At 36.0% G+C, this 16378-nt stretch overlaps 1 protein-coding gene across 1 annotated transcript in view; it reads right to left on the bottom strand.

Annotated features, from left to right (window-relative positions):
* Positions 1-2446: 2446 nt before the first annotated feature.
* The window catches only part of kcnj3a (potassium inwardly rectifying channel subfamily J member 3a), a 38537-nt gene continuing 24605 nt past the window's right edge, over positions 2447-16378 (bottom strand). Inside the window, exon 3 of the mRNA XM_055032115.1 lies at positions 2447-4265. Coding sequence (XP_054888090.1) covers positions 3673-4265 — 593 coding nt within the window. The 3' untranslated portion in view covers positions 2447-3672. The remainder of the gene's footprint in view (positions 4266-16378) is intronic.

Consider the following 16378-nt stretch of genomic DNA (forward strand, 5'->3'; position numbering starts at 1 on the left):
CTTAGAAGGCCATCAGTTTCAGTATATCTAGGCAACACTGAGAAGCAATGCTCTTTAAGTGAAAGAACAATCCTGAAGATGTCTGAGTAGTACTGTCGTCCTAAACTAAATATTTTCTTTTACATTAGGGAAAGCAAAAGCAAACAGCAAATAGAAGAAAAAGTAGAAAAAGGGGGAAAAAAAGATAATTGCCTTCTCCATCCAGTCTAAAGTGTGGTCTATTTGTCCATAGATAAATACACTTGAACATTATCAGGCCATTCAATCTGCAAACGGAGGTGGTTTCCACACATTCACTGCAGTCATGGAGTTTTCTCGAAATGCTCCTCAGGGATTGCAGCCACTGTATGTTCTGAATGCAAATGTCTGCATTCCAGACTTCTCAAAGAGATTTTCCCTGCAGCACCCTATGCAAAAACCTCTTCAATATAGCTAGGTGATAAAATGTGCAAATACAGCAGTTACACTTATGAAGCATTTAATATGGGCCAGTGTGCAAATGTATTTATAGGTTTCTGGATTGTGTATTTCCTGTGGGTTGTACCTCACTTGTTTATGCTGTGCACATATTATGTCATATGTGATATTGGTATGAATATAGGACAGACTACTTCTATTGTGATGTAAAGAACATAGAAGTTTCCACAGCTTCATTTTTGCATTATGTCCTTCCTTTAAGGATCCATAAGGGACGCCATTGCCTGCATGTTTTCTGCTTTAAAATACCAGGAATTAATGAATGAATAGCTTCTTCTGCTTGTCATCAAGTTCTGCAATAGTCATGAATGACTCAATCATTTATTTGGCTGCGGTTATTCAGGTAAATGTCTAAACCAGGATCTGAGGACCAGGATCAGTACCTGCTTCTCTAGAGGAACCTTCCACTGCATGCTCTTGATCTTCTTCCCTAAACATTTTTCTGACCTTGTTTAAAAATGTAAATGTTTATATCCATAAATAAATCTGTATGCATCTGCAAGGATGAGTACACACATCCTATGCAAAACATTTATTGGTTAATTTACTATTGTTTACTTTGCAGCTGGAGCTTCTTTAATTAGCTAAACGTGTCTTTGTGGTGAAGCTTTCTATACATGAGTAAACAGACTTTTAAACGTTTCCCAAAATGACAACAAATCAAGACAAAAATCATCACTTCACCTTCTCATCCTCTGGATGTCACAGGCATGCGACTAACCCTGGGAACTGGCAGGAAGAGAGTTCACTTAAAATAGGTAGGCTTTGTTTTCAGTTTTTATTATTTAGTGTAATTTGTAACAAATAGCCTATGTGGGCATGTATATACGTGTGGGTCAGATGTGCTGCTTTCGAGCGGCATGCGTATCACGCTCAGGTGGCCTGTTTGTGTGGGGCAGGAACTGACTGTCTTGTACTCGGTGCCACATCGCTGTTTTTGTGTGCCATTTGCACCACACACATGTGGCCTGTGTTTGTGTGGGTCGGATGCATTGTGTGGGCTTTGTATGCCACGCACATTATGCGAGTTAGGGATGTGGTTGTATTTGTGTGGGTGAGGTGCAGTGATGGTTTTTGTGCATGCCCTCCAATAACATCCCTGGCCTCACACACACACACGCACTCCCCCCTCACTCCCCCCCAAACAAACACACACACACACACTTCCTCAGCCTCTCTTTCATTGTCATCCCAATGTCACTTTCGTCTTTCTCTTGAGCTTGTGCTGAACTCTTCATCACGCAGCAGTCCAACTTTTTGAAAAACATTGTTAAAAAAAAATAACAAGCATCAACTGCATCACAGTATTCAAAGTGTGTGAAAAAGTAGTTGCTTATAGTCCAGAAATTAAAGTACAAATAAAATTATAAAAAGTGTACATTTGTGTTTAACTTCTATTAGTCTGATACTCCAAAATAAATACTGTTCGTCATAATTTGACGAAAGATTTTTTTTCCGTCAAACTACTTTTCATTCAGAGCTTTGTTTGTGTTGACATGTGGCATGTTCATTTCAAACTGTAAATGAAATTAACAAATAAATCACCTATTTGTAAAGACAGTCCACTTAGTTGCAATTCAGTCCCATAAATCCAGCTGACTGTGAAGGGTTCAGAAAACATTAATGAATAACCAGTTTTATGAAGACATGTTAAAGAGATAAAGTTGTGGAGAAGCAGCTAACAAGAAGAGTTAGGTGAGAGATGAGTAAAAAAAAGAATTTTTAGCGGTACTTCAACAATGGTAAATTGATGATCAGATTTCCTAAATCTGTTAGAAGAAAATCTGTTAGATACCACAAAAAAATGCTGAGTTGCAAACTGGTCATAGAAGTACATAAATATATATGTTTTGAATTTCTGATTATTACCTCTTGTAATCAGCTGGCAGTAATGCATTCATAAAACATGCAAAGCACCAAATATCTTCCACCAAGTACCAAGATACTAAATAGTTATGTTAGATCTTTATTCCTGAATAGATCAGTTATTTTACAATGTCTTTGATGCATTTAGAGAAAATCAGATTTTATGGCACAGATCAAGAAAACAAAACAATCATAGGGGGTGTGGTAGACCCTGTGGCTGTAGGTTGTAGTTTTTATAATATTATTGCTTTTATCACAAAGGAGGAATATTATGGTCCCTAAAAACAAAGATTATTTAATTTTTTTTAACAGGCCCACCAAATCTAACCAGTAACACATAAGTTGAAAGTCTAATGGTGCCCTTGTTAAAGCAGCACTGGCTTACTTAAGATTGCATTTTGGTACATGATGAGACAAGAAAGGCTTTCTAACATCTTAAGGATTTATATGACTGTTTTGTGCTTATCGGTTAGAGCTATAGAGTATTTCAACTTAAGTGTTACATCAATAAGCAAGTGAAAATTGTGTATCGTTGTGCCCAGTTTTACTGATGCTAATAACGCATTTGTAAATATAGTATGCATCATCTAGCAGCACTTTCTGTATTCAGTCAGATAAAATCTGTAAAGCGCACATGGTAAAATAGTCTGTATATGAAATACCAAAAATACAGTTGTGAACAAACATGAAAATGGGAGCAAGGTAATATAGTTAAGGCTAAACATCTTTGTCTATTACCTTTGTATAGCTAAGTCAGTAAGAGGAGCATGCAACCAATGTAACATTGCCACAATTACAGTAAACAACAAAAGCAATCAACTCAAAACAAACATGTGCCTTTCTTCACTACAGATTAGAACCAGTGTAATGTAAGTTTTCAGTGGTGTAAATCATATGGCTTTGTGCAATTGTCCACTGTCTGTAAATTCACTAATGAATTTTTTTTTTTTTTTTTTGGTCTTTGTTTTGTGAAATCAACAAACTGTCATGCCAGAAACTGAGAATCGGTTCTACATGCGTCGCTTCTTACATGCCAAATTGTGCTAATAGTACATCATCCTAAAAAAACAAAAACAAAACAAAACAAAAAAAAAAACAGAAAGAGAAAGAAACATGAATAAATCTGAGGTCTTTCATTAGAGCAAGAATACTTACATCCAGGGACAAAGGTGCTCGTTTCCATCCCCCTAATTTATATAAGGTATTTGTGCAAGTATTCTACAGCTCCTTTAATATAAGAATATTGTCCGTGAATAAATACGGAATAGAACAAGGATTTCAGGTTCAGAAAAAAAAGGAGTTAGCAGGAGTTTAAATTTGTTGTGTGCTTTATGTAAAGCGATCTGAGTTCATTTTCCTAAGTTTGGGTGGCAAGTGTCCGTCCATCCTCCCGCCTCCTCCCCCAGCTAGTCGCTGCAGCTTCGGGGGCAAGTCCGCCACCGACTTACTGATGGGCTCTGTGTTGATCTTGGCCTTCCCAGCCTGTTTGTCATCAGAGACACCGGGGACCGAACTGATTCGCTGCAGCTTCATGGGCAGGTCTCCGAAGCTGTAAGTCATCTCTGAGGTGGTAGAACTCATCCTCAACAGCTTCTTGGGCAGACCGTCCCGGCCCGTGATCTTCTGCAGCTTGGTAGGCAGCTTGGTGGTGCTGTCATTGTCCTCAAGCGTCTCCAGGCAGTCCAGGGAGCTGTTTTTCTCCCCACTGTTGCACAGGGAGGGCGCCATGAGGGGCGAGGATAGAAGGAGGGCCTCCTCTTGCTCTTTCACGCTATAAGGAGGAGTTGGCACCTCAAAGGTGGCATGAAACTGAGAGTAGTCCACCTTGAAGAAGCCCTCCTCCAAGGAGATGACAGGAAAGAACCGGTGTCCCCAGAGAACTTCGTCCTCCGTGTACGATGTCCTCGCCTGGCAGGTCATCCCTGCCAGAGAAACACAAGAAACTTTAAGGTTCTGGAATCATATAAATGAACTTCTTCCCTGTGCAAATAAAGCAGCATTGAAATGCTCTGTGGCTCCGATGTGAAACAATGAGGCTCTGATTCAATTATGTGCTTGGCGCCGTACCATAAAATCAATAATATTTCCAGCATTCATGCTATTTTTAGATTACAAAGCAAACAATATTGTAAACATAACAGCCTCATCGAAGAAACATTTATTGCATTACAGAGCCAGCTCCCTGAATAATAAGCCTAATTGATTTTTTATTTTTTTGCACGTGATGTTTGCGAGCACGTTCCAGGCTAATTTGAAAAATAATTAAAAGTTATTTGCTGTGTGAGTTTGATATGAATTAGAAAATATTTAATCCTGAAAGCCTCAATTAATTTTGACACAAAAGCTAAGAAAAAACTGGAAGCATATTTGTCATGCAGTTATGAAACAGTACTAAACTTGATATTAGCACTTGAGTCCATTATTCATTCAGATTCTTCAGTGTGCCTTTTAGTTCTACAAACAGTGCCCAGTCCAAGATAATTAAAGCATTTTATCGAGATTTTACATGGAAGGCCTATGCAACGATATGCAAATTACCAAAGGAAATCTGAAAAGATGTTTTGTGAGCACCAAAGATCCACAGCTCAGGCAGGACAAGCTGTCAATAAGTCAACTGTTAGCTATGAGCTCCACAAATTGGTATTGACACAAAATTGGCAAGAAAACAGAAATGTATTGAAAGAAAGCTTTGAGAAGTCCTGCTAGCAGTTCATATAGAGCACAAAAAAACACAATGAAAAAAGGTGCTCTGGTAGATGAAACCAAAATGAAACTTTAGAGCTGCAGACCAAATCTTTGTTCGGTGTAAAATTAACACTGCACATCTCCATGAACCCCTCTTCTCAGTGGTGAAACATGGTACTGGCAGCATTAGGATATGGGGTTGCTTTTCTTCAGTAGAGCTAGAAAAGCCGGTCAATGTTGAGGGCAAAAAGAAGTGTACTAAATAAAGGGATTTCAAGAAGAAATTGAACAAAATAATAGGCAAAGGAATTTCAGTCTCTGAATGTGTAGGTAAAGAGACACCCTAAAAGATTTACAGCTGCAAAGTTAAGGGCTGAATGTCACGCTTTTGTAACAACATAAAATATGAAGAAGTATGAATAACTTTGCTTTGGAGTGTTACAGGTTAAGGCTTACCCACTGTGTAAAAATAAAAAGTTTCATTTTGTGATATTAAAGTAAAGAAACAAGGTTCTCAGAAGAAAAAAAATTAACTGCAGAAACAAATTTTTGGTATGGAAGGCGATTCTCCTCACATCACCTTTTATGCTACTTGCTTTTTCAGTTCACATCGTAAGCTTGGCTTCTAGCTACAAAAGATGAAGGATTAAGATAGTCAGTATTCCCTGTGAGAACTACATTATCACAGAACATGTCCACAGGAAAACATTTAACTTTCTTTGATGCAACAAAGGCAAATCAACTCATGCAAAAGCCTTTCAAATATAGACTAGGCATTTTTGCATATCCAGTGAAATATTTTGGGTTAAATTGTTCAATTGTGTCCATTTTGAAGAACAAATTGAAAACAAAACATCCTGTTTTGCATCTGCTGGTTGTTTCATCTGAGTGTTTATGTCTGCTCCAAATCACACCATGATAAATTTGGAATAAATGCTCCCCCTGTGAAGAGACATTTATTCCATTAAACCCCTGCGTCAAACCGCCCTTCATATCCACAAAAGGAAATTAATACAGTTAGCAAACCCTGTCTTTAAAATTAGTCAACAGAAACATCTTTTCATGCAAACTTATTGGAGGCTTGTTAGTGATTACTCATCAATGATAGTCAGCAGCTCCTGTTGTAGCTGTCTAACATTACACACTGCTGCGAATTTCATAATATTAACATTCAGCTGTAAAAATCTGTTTTAGCATCTAGCAGAAAACCAGCAATGGATTCTAAAAGTGCTATTATATCATCCCCATTACAAGTGGATGTTTTGCCTTTTTTACTTCTTGAATAAAAAACATGTTTGTATCTCTACCTTTAAAATGCACAACATGTGCATCAAAAATTTACTGTTTCAATGATCAGTGTTATTAATGTATTGTATGTCTTTTCATAAAGCTTATATGACATCAAAGCTTTTTATCATCCAATCTTCTAAGTATTACACACATATCTGTTTTTTGTTCAATAGAAATCATTTTATTTTTTCGTTCCAATTTTATAAACAAGTGCAGTTTCGAATTCTACCTCAGGTTTACGCACATTGGGTAAACAATCCACCTACATTTAGCATAGTTGTGTGATGCAAGACTGTATTATGCAATAGCTAGCACTGTCTATACAAGAAAACCTAGAAGGAAAGTTGGACAAAACATTTTCTTCCTCTTGAGCAGGTGAATATAAAGTATATCAAATATATAACATACTTTCTCATTTGGTTTCACTATAACACAGTAGTAGTTTCATACAAGTTTGTATAATAGTAATAATAAAGCAAAGTCTATGTCACACAACTGTATTGTGGTCATTTGTGAGGTATGTAAATGTGGAAATGGTAATTATCAGAGGTGTAGATTCAAGTCATGTGCCTTGGATTTGAGTCAGACTTGAAACACAAATTTTACGATTTTCAACTTGGCTTGATGAAATCATAGAAGAGATTGGACTTGAATCTGACATTAATACCAATGCCTCATAACTCCACTTATATTTGATCCCCATGGCTCAAAAAGACTTTATGTCTTCCACCAAACATAATGTGTATTTCAAGGGAAAAATGCGGGGAATGCCAAGAGGGAAGCGTGTGAAACGTGTGATCCAGCCCGCTGTGAACTCGCCACCATTTAGAAATATTTCTTCCTCTTTCTGCTACAACAAGCACTCTGCATCTACCATGCTGTTTACCTGCTTTTCTTCTCCATCCTAGGATGAGAGAGCAATGTCTCTGTGGGTGGTAGAAAGGTCCTGCAACCCACGTTATCAGGAAGGTGTGCACAAAGTTGGAAAAAGACAAAAATAGCTGTATGCAGCATTGCTTTGTGCCATGATATTAAAACGCTTTAAGTAAGATTTTACATTCAGACACAAGCGATTGTCTGAATTGTCTGCCTGATGATTCAGCTCATTACAACAGACCTGAATTGATCAAAGGTGTTTGGAAAGCTGTGAACTCTTCTTTAACATGAAAAATGTTAAATGTTAATAAAAATAAATAAAACAAAGATAAAGACAAATCAAGACATATTAGTATTTACATTCTTGTGCTCTTTTTCTTATTATTTCAGTTTAATCAGTGTCACAAAGGCAATGCTTCAGTAGTACAGTTAGATTATATGATACTGTTATTATCTATCTATCTATCTATCTATCTATCTATCTATCTATCTATCTATCTATCTATCTATCTATCTATCTATCTATCTATCTATCTATCTATCTATCTATCTATCTATCTATCTATCTATCTATCTATCTATATACAAACTTGTAAGATTCAATTTGTTTAAATAAGAGGGGCGAGAATATATTGTATGGTTTATCATTTGTCATTTCTTATGAGATTTTTGTTCATCATGTTCACATTAAATTAAAAAAAATCTATATCTATATAAAAAAAAAATCTAATATTATCTGTTTTATCCAAATTGTAAATTGTTACTATTTTTCTCCACAGTTTGTTCAATAAAGGTGCATCATTAAATATCAAAAACATTTGAAATATAATTAAACACACTTATTTTGTCCAATTCAGAGGAACAATTCTCCCTTTGTTTATCATTAATTTCTGTAATCCCCATAAAAAAACACAAATGTGAACAATTCTATATTATTGATACATTGTTTATTTATATTTTATTATTATTTATGCATAATGAAATTTGTTTGCACATGCTACTAATACATTTTAGTAACAAAACTGAAGTAGAAAAGTGTCTTGCTGACTTTCTACAAGGTATTAATATATATTGAATGCTAAGATTTTGAAACATCGGCTTTGGTTGAAGCAGTTGTGTTTGATGTAATGTGAAAACATCGTTGAACAGAAGTTGACTCATTTACAAGGTGAAGAATGTGGCTTAAATTGTTAAACAAAATAAATATTTCTTTTTGAGGACATTCATCTCACATTAATCCAATTAATCAAATTTTTGGTCATTATCTCTAGTTTAATTGGAACCTAATATTGTTTGTCCAGACATTTGGTTCCCAAAACTGAGGAGCACTTGTTTACTGTGAGACACTGCTGCTGACAGCCAGAGTGTCATCATCCAAACTAGAAGCATCTGCAATTCCGCCTGATTCCCAGTGCCGTGAGATAATTCACTGATCACAACCCTGCACACAATCACAGATGTGCAGGAGACTGAACATCAAGTGCGTTTGGGGTATTCACGATATTACTTCAGCTCTATTGCTTCAAAGTCCCAGTGCCTTTAGGCTCATGCAAGCGTGCTGTGGCGAATGAAGCGGGCAAAGCTAATGTGAACTTGAGGGCCAAAGCGTTTGAGAGTTAAGCGTGAATGGAAATCCTATTCCATAGTGAGCCTGTTAAACAGCTTCCAGCCAAAACATTGTCGCCATCAACACGTGGTCACGGCGTACCAAATCTGAGGAGATTTTATCAACAAAAATGTCATTTTTATAGGCTTGGAACACCGACCTAATCACCAACAAAAGTTATCTGCTTTATTGAACACTAGACTCAATGATGCAATGCTAAGCTGAAATCGATACTGTAAATACATGGCTGCAATATTAAAAACACCTTAACTCATGTATTACAAGCAATAAAGCTGTAAATTGATACTATGCCTGAGGCAAAATATTGTACCGTAATACACAGCACTCTGATAGTTTCATCTTACATCTATTGATAATGCGCTGCTGGTCCTGCAGATGATGCAGGAGTTACTGTAAGACCTCTGTCTCCTTTGTGAAACCTTGCCTCCGGTTTCAGTTTACTCCATGTCTAGGACAAACAGCCCACAAAGGAGGCTCTCAGATATGGATCGTCGTATAATTCTTCTAAAACTAACAACCAATGGTACTGGACACAATCTCTAAATGTAATACATTTCATTTACATTAATTATGCAATGGCCAATGCCCAAGCACTGCATGATTATAAACAGAGTTGCATCACGTATGTTCAGTTGTGTTGCAAAGACCCGCTGTTCTGCTACGCCCACATTCATATGGCACACACTGTAAGAGACACAGCACCAATATTGAACTGTGCACCTCCGCTCTCAGTGAGGCCATGACACAGTTTAATATTTGATGGAGATGCAAACATTATGTTAAGCATATGTAAACATTATCAGACAGAAACCTCAAGTTCTACAGTTCGTCCTTGTAGCTTAAAATAGCAGCGGTAAAAAAGAAAAGGCAGATTTTGTTATTTTCTGCTGTTGCTGTGCATTATTCCCAAAATAGGAATCCAGTCAAATGAGAAATCCCATATCAGATTGTCTGTCGTATTATTGGTAAGGTCTTATGTAACTCTGTAATACACGGCTGCCCGGCACTCTGTGTTTCTATGGAAACAAAACTGTTGGAATGAGTACATGTGACAGCCATAAACCTTTTCACTGCTCCATTTGGTCAAAAGTAACAGTGACACGACATGAAACAAGAGTGTCTCTCTCTCTCAGACTCCGACAACAACAGAGAGCTTTTTTCCAGCAAGTGCGGGTTCTGATTATACATAAAGGACCAGAGCCAGACAAATATTGTTTTTACTGTCAAAGACTTGTGACCTTCTAAGCATACAACCACAGAGTAAAAAGTGCTGTTTTTAGTGGAGTCTGGAAATTGTATATTTTGGTGACGTATCTTCAGTGAAGCCCAGAGCTCTTGTTATAAATGTCTCCTTTAATAAAGCACAGGGCAAGTCCCTTTCTTCCCCTATCTGTCACTCTTACAATATACTGTAAAGTGAGTAATAGTGCAGAAAGTGTGCATGGGAAGGGGAGAGGGAGTAAGCATGTACCCCTTTGAGGTGATCGAAGGACAAAGAAACGTGACTCAAAAGTAACTTTCCATAAGCGGTCAAATATATATATATATATATTTATATGTTTTTTTCATAAGCAAAAGTTTTTTAGCACTTTTACTTACAATGAAGTACAGAAATAAAAAGGACAAACAGCAAAAACTGAGAGGTATTTTTACAAATCTATTTTCATATTCTAAAGGTGTATCTTTATATGATTCTTATTTCAAACCTACAAAAAATGGAAAAGCAGATTTGCTTTGAAAAACATTGGCAAGCGAATACAATCTCTTACAGAGATCACTTATAAGGGCAGGCTTATATGTTATTGATTGGCGTTATTTACACACCAGAATTTCTTGTGTCATGAAGGTTGCTTCAAGAAAGAGTCTGCTGAGCGCTAGTAATTATACTTACCACAGGTGACAAAAGAGAATAAATGCATCCCTTTACAGAAAAGAGGCAGTGAAGTCTGCTGAATATTATTTTGCAAATTATTTTTCTAATCAGTGCTTAAAATTGTTATGTGTTTTAGAAAGCAGGATATATTTCCATAAGAATATTTCTTTATACTCAGTATATTATTACAATATTATTATTACATGACATAATGCTAGGCAAGAAAGACTGGAATTAAAAGATAAAAGCTCTGAAAACAGATGCAGCTAAATGTGCAAAAATTGCCAACTTTTTTACAAAACAGTGCTCACAAGACACCATGTTATGCGGTGCTGCTGAATACAATTTTATAAGTATGGCACAATATCCGGTAATTTGGAAACTTTGTCAAGTAGCCCATCAGTGAGAATGAAGAAAAAGCAGCAAGCACCAATCATTAGCCTACAAGTCCAGACTGGTCAGGTAGGATTACTCATTGAGTGAATATTAGAAATAATAATGAAGTGCATGGGGTAGAACTGCTTTTTATAAAATGTGCCATGAGATGCAAAATGATTCACCTCATTACAACTGGCCTGTATTGATCAAAGGACTTTGTAAAAACAAGAGATTTGTGCAGAGAATCATGATAGTTTTAAAATTGTGATTTATTATCAAAAGCAGAGCCGGGAGCTGAGAAAGAACTTCTCATGTGTTTAGACAATTATTTTGTAATATACAAAGCTGCCTGGGCTGTTGCACTGCTCTTATGTTTACTAATGTGTTGGAGTTGGCCATATTTCTTCATAACTTCTCTTATGCAGAAGAAAAAAAGAATGGGACCATTAAAAAGGTAATGTCATACTGCCATTATGACATTAACTTGGCAGTGTCGAGTGCACTGTACTCTACAAGGTGCAGTGTAATATTTTTATTATTCTTTGATTAAATATTATGTGAACACAAACTTGCTATTTGATTTTGCAGAAAACAACATTCTGATGTAAAGGATAGTACTGGAGGTTTGTCCTTCAACCACTGATCCCAGAGAAATCTAACTGTGATAGACCTGTTTCCTTGCAGGGGGGAAAAAAGGACATGACACTGTTAAAAGGAAGTGCAACACTTTTTAATTTATTTTTCTGAATTTGATATTAAATATTGTCATTTACTTTTTCATTTCATTCTTAAGGTTGGGATATGTCTGAGATGTGTCGTAACATATATTGTTTGAGATGTGCACTGAAATAAATCTACATTGTGAAACAGTCCTTACTTGCAAAGAGTTGGAAATATTTCATAGAAATGTCATACATTGGTCTCACAGCGCCGGTGCATGTTCATCTTACACACTTTACACTGAAGGCCCTGCCTCATGAGGCCCCACAGCAGAGAGCCACAGTGGTCACAGAAAGGTAGGCACCTTCTAGCTGTGGATACTGAACTTGTGGGGAATGGGTTACAAAAATACACTGTATTACAAGGTTTTACAAGACAGTGTCCAATTGTAGATTCAATGTGTAAGATGATAATTATATGATTTTAATAATAATAATAGGTTGTTATCTAAAGTGGGCCGGTCTGAGTCATGAAACTCTGGGGCTTAAAATGAGTTCCTCTCCGGCCCTGGAAAGAAAATTACATTAAATAAAGCTGGTGTTTGTGCTGCAGCTGCTTGGAAATGCCAAAGTGAAACAAGAAGACCTCCAGTTTCTAATCCAATCTGTTTAAGATAATCATCGGGATAAAAACATTTAACCAAATATATTAGGATGTTGCATTACTAAGACTTAAAGATGCTTCATTTTAACTTTAAATAACCTCTCATTAACTCACAATTTATTTAGATTTTGCTTTCGCTCCTGCCAGTGGTGTTCGCTCTCGCTAATAGTAAATAAACACTGGATCACAAGCCGCTTAAATTTGCATCAACAGATATCACGTCACATGAGAATCTTGAATTAGTTTTCTCATGTGAAAAAAGTCCAGACTTTTGGTGGGTTGTCTTCATAAGCCTCGAAGATCTTTACATAGGCTATTGCCTCCGCATGCATTGAGGTGAAAAAAAATTGTAATCTCCGTAGGTGAAAAACATAATTAAAATATTATTTTTTTCAAAGTAAATATGACTTTTTACGTATCACAAATTACATCTTTGAGGTAAGTAGAAAATTACAAAAAAAAAACTCAAAGCCAACATGTTAACTAATCACAGATTTCTTAGAAATAAATTCAAAGCAATCTGACCCCTTGTGAAAAAGTGATTGCCCCACTTGTAAAATCAAGAATTGACAGTCACTAAGCAAATTTCACATGTCTGATTATTAGCTGACCTGCAGATCCTTCTGAATATCTTGATTTTGTATTACTTTTAACAAACTAAAACATTCCAGACTTAGACACCTTTTGGCTCTTATGAGGTTACATTTTCCACACAATTTAACCCTCCAGCAGTTAAATTATTACATTGGATAATTATATAGGGTTAGTAAAACACCTAATAGGAAATTAGGTGTTTTACTATCTTTTTTGGATTTTGTTATCATTTCATCCATTTTCCCACCTGTCAAGATGTCTTCAAACCGTATTTATAACTGGTTTAGAAATGAAAACACTATAAATAAGTGACTACAAGGGTCTTTTTCTACATTAAAACACACAAACAGGGATAAAACAGAAGCTCAATTGAGGCAAAGAATGAACCAAATGAGAAAAACACCACTGGAATCGGTAAAGAGCCAGTTCCTCAATCAGCCCTTTAGAAGAGAAATGTGTGACTCTGTGGATCCATTGCACTTCTAATTTCAGTAAATCGTTATCTGTTCCCCTCAGTGACTCAGTATAAGACAATACCAGTGCATTTCAAACCGTCTCTGGAGTGGCTCTTCTCAGTAAAGTGCTGCATGAAATTCACAAACACTCCTGAGAAATCAGTGGTGTTCTGCTTGCTTTTGCAACAGTCTAAACAACCTGTATTACTAGAAATGCATACAATATTTGTGTTATATGCGTTACATTTATGAACTTAAATTGTCATCTAGTAATTGGAAAGTACAGACTGATAAAAATTTTCAGTTAATTTTGGTAGTTTTCTTAGCATAGACAATGGTAGTATGGTAGCTATTTTCCAAAGCTCAAATTAGCTCAAACTGGATTCTCCAACATGACAGTACTCCAATGACCTCCACAGTAAACAGAGTCTAATATAAGCACATTAGGATACTAATGAATGGGAAAGTCACATCATGCATGTGCAGCCAAAAATCTTCTGCAACTTTGCAATGCAGTCAACTCAATATGGACCCACATCTCAGAGGACTGTTTTTGATATTTTGTTGAATTTATGCCCATGTCTTTACGCCCAGAATGGTTGAAGACAGAATGATCTCTGACCATTCTGTCTCTGCCCAATTTTTGTGTAATTACTATCAATATAAGCCACCAGCTCCACAAGAAATATTTTTAAAAAAAATGCTTTAGATAGAAAATGCCTTCCACAAGTATAACATAGACATGTTCTCAGTTTTGCTCAACTTCTCCTACAGAAATGCAAAATAATTACTGCCAGAAATATTTTTGAAATACCTTATTTGATTAAAATATTTCAGTAATAGATTTGCAGCATGTTAAGCTGAGACCTAAATGACAATATAACATAATGGTAAGAAGTTTAAATCAGAAATAAAGTGAGAGGGGAAAGAGGTGACCAAATGCCACAACATGTAAGGATTTTTAAAAAATTCTAACAGAACATAAATACTACCAAAAAAGATTATGGTCTAAATCTAGACCATTTAGACCAGGGGTGAACAAACTTTAAATTGTTCAACCTTGGCCCAATTGTGGGCCAAGGTTGAACAAATGAATCTTTTAATATGGACCCAAACAAGTTCCAATATGACAATAAATATTGAACAAGCAAAGCTTATCTAACTTAAAAGTGCAGGTGTGCAAAATTGAGTTGCTAATAATAATAAAAAAAATATTATTATATTAAATAAAACATATTTAATATATGAAATAAAATATTAAATATATTAAATAAAATTTAAATAAACATTTAATGCCTCCTTTCTGACGTAAATGTCTAATATTAATTTGAAATTGCCTCGCGGGCCAAATATAATTACACTGCGGGCCAAATTTGGCCCGCGGGCCAGAGTTTGACACCTATGATTTAGACCATCCTCTTTAAATGGTGAAAATGAAATAAAAAGATATCCTTAAAGAGGTCATGAACACAGTATCAGATCAAATGGAAAAATGCAGGATGTGTCATCTCCCCTTTGTACAGCCATTGCACAAAATGGTGATCCAGAGATGCAGACCCAAGACTCATCGCTGTACATATTAAGGCAGCACTTATCACTGCATGCCTCCCAGTTACAGCACCACTCCAACCACAGATGTTTCTTCTCTGGCGTTAATAGCATCAATCAGTTGGGGTGGTAAACTCGTAGTCTTGCTTATGCTGGTTGTTGAGACAGCGGAGGATGTCAAGCTGTGTTCTGAGAAGTTCATTCATTACCTCTGATGCTTAGAATATGATGATCTTGTGCTGTGTGTTCTGCCCTGAGTGATGGGGGAGCTCAAAGTTTATGTGGGGAACCTTAACAGTGATCTGGGCATGGGCACAAGTGTGAGATTCTCATGGCATGATATCCTTGAGTAAAATACCCAGGTTTCATTGCGGTTTCACAAAAATTCAAAGTGGAGATACATAACATGATCAAACTGCTTTCACTTAAATATTAAAAGCGATATTTATTCATACTATTACTAAAATGTGGACAATGATGTTTAAATTTATAAAATATTATCTGCAATATTCTTTAATTATTATGACTTTAGCATAGTACACATTGGAAACAAATTAAGATCAATTTTCAATTGTTTTCTGACTCTTTGCAAAGAAAAACTAGGAGATTCATTAAACAAATATTAACTGGTTATAAGTCAAGCCAAGTTTCATAAGCGATGACATTTGTCATGTTCCAACTGTACTGTTAAAACACAACCGTATAACTTTAATAAGAGTCCTATGATTACGTGTTTTAACTTTTTTCAGCCAACTGACAGTCAGTGCACAGCAACTTGTTTACCCTCTTGCTTGTTATGGCACCAAGAACTACTGAAGGAAATGACACAAAAACATCTGAACCAGACACTGAGCACAACCTCCTTCTTCACAAAACATCAATAAAAATTAGTTTCTTTAGTTTCATTTGTGTTGAGCAGGTTCTGTTATCCTTCAGATGACACTTTTAGTTTTTGTTTGCAATAGCAAAACAAAATTTTCATCTTATTTTCATCCTATCAGTAATCCTCCTCATCTGTCTTAAGTATTTAAGTTCTCGTCATGTTTTTGTCTTGTGAGGGATTATTGTGCATTCTTATGATTATTTAGTTTAATACTCAGGTCCATGTCAGTCTTATTTTCACTATTCCGCATCGCCGTTCACATTTTAGCTTTGTTATCTCCGCCTTCACCAATTGTGAGACCATACAGCTGGAGAACATCCCTGTCACTCTGGTATTTTATTGGATATTTAATTAAATTCACTTTAAACTGCAGGAAAGTTATGAGGGAAGATTAAAACAATAATAAAACTTTTAAAAAATCATTTTGGCTTGGGTGGATTCAACTTTAAAGCCCTCTTAAAGGAACTACTCAAGCTATTAACTCACCCAAGACTATGCATTAT

The sequence above is a fragment of the Poeciliopsis prolifica genome, unplaced genomic scaffold (assembly GCF_027474105.1).
Source record: "Poeciliopsis prolifica strain line A6 unplaced genomic scaffold, Auburn_PproV2 SCAFFOLD007, whole genome shotgun sequence".
NCBI classification, from domain to species: Eukaryota; Metazoa; Chordata; class Actinopteri; order Cyprinodontiformes; family Poeciliidae; genus Poeciliopsis; species Poeciliopsis prolifica.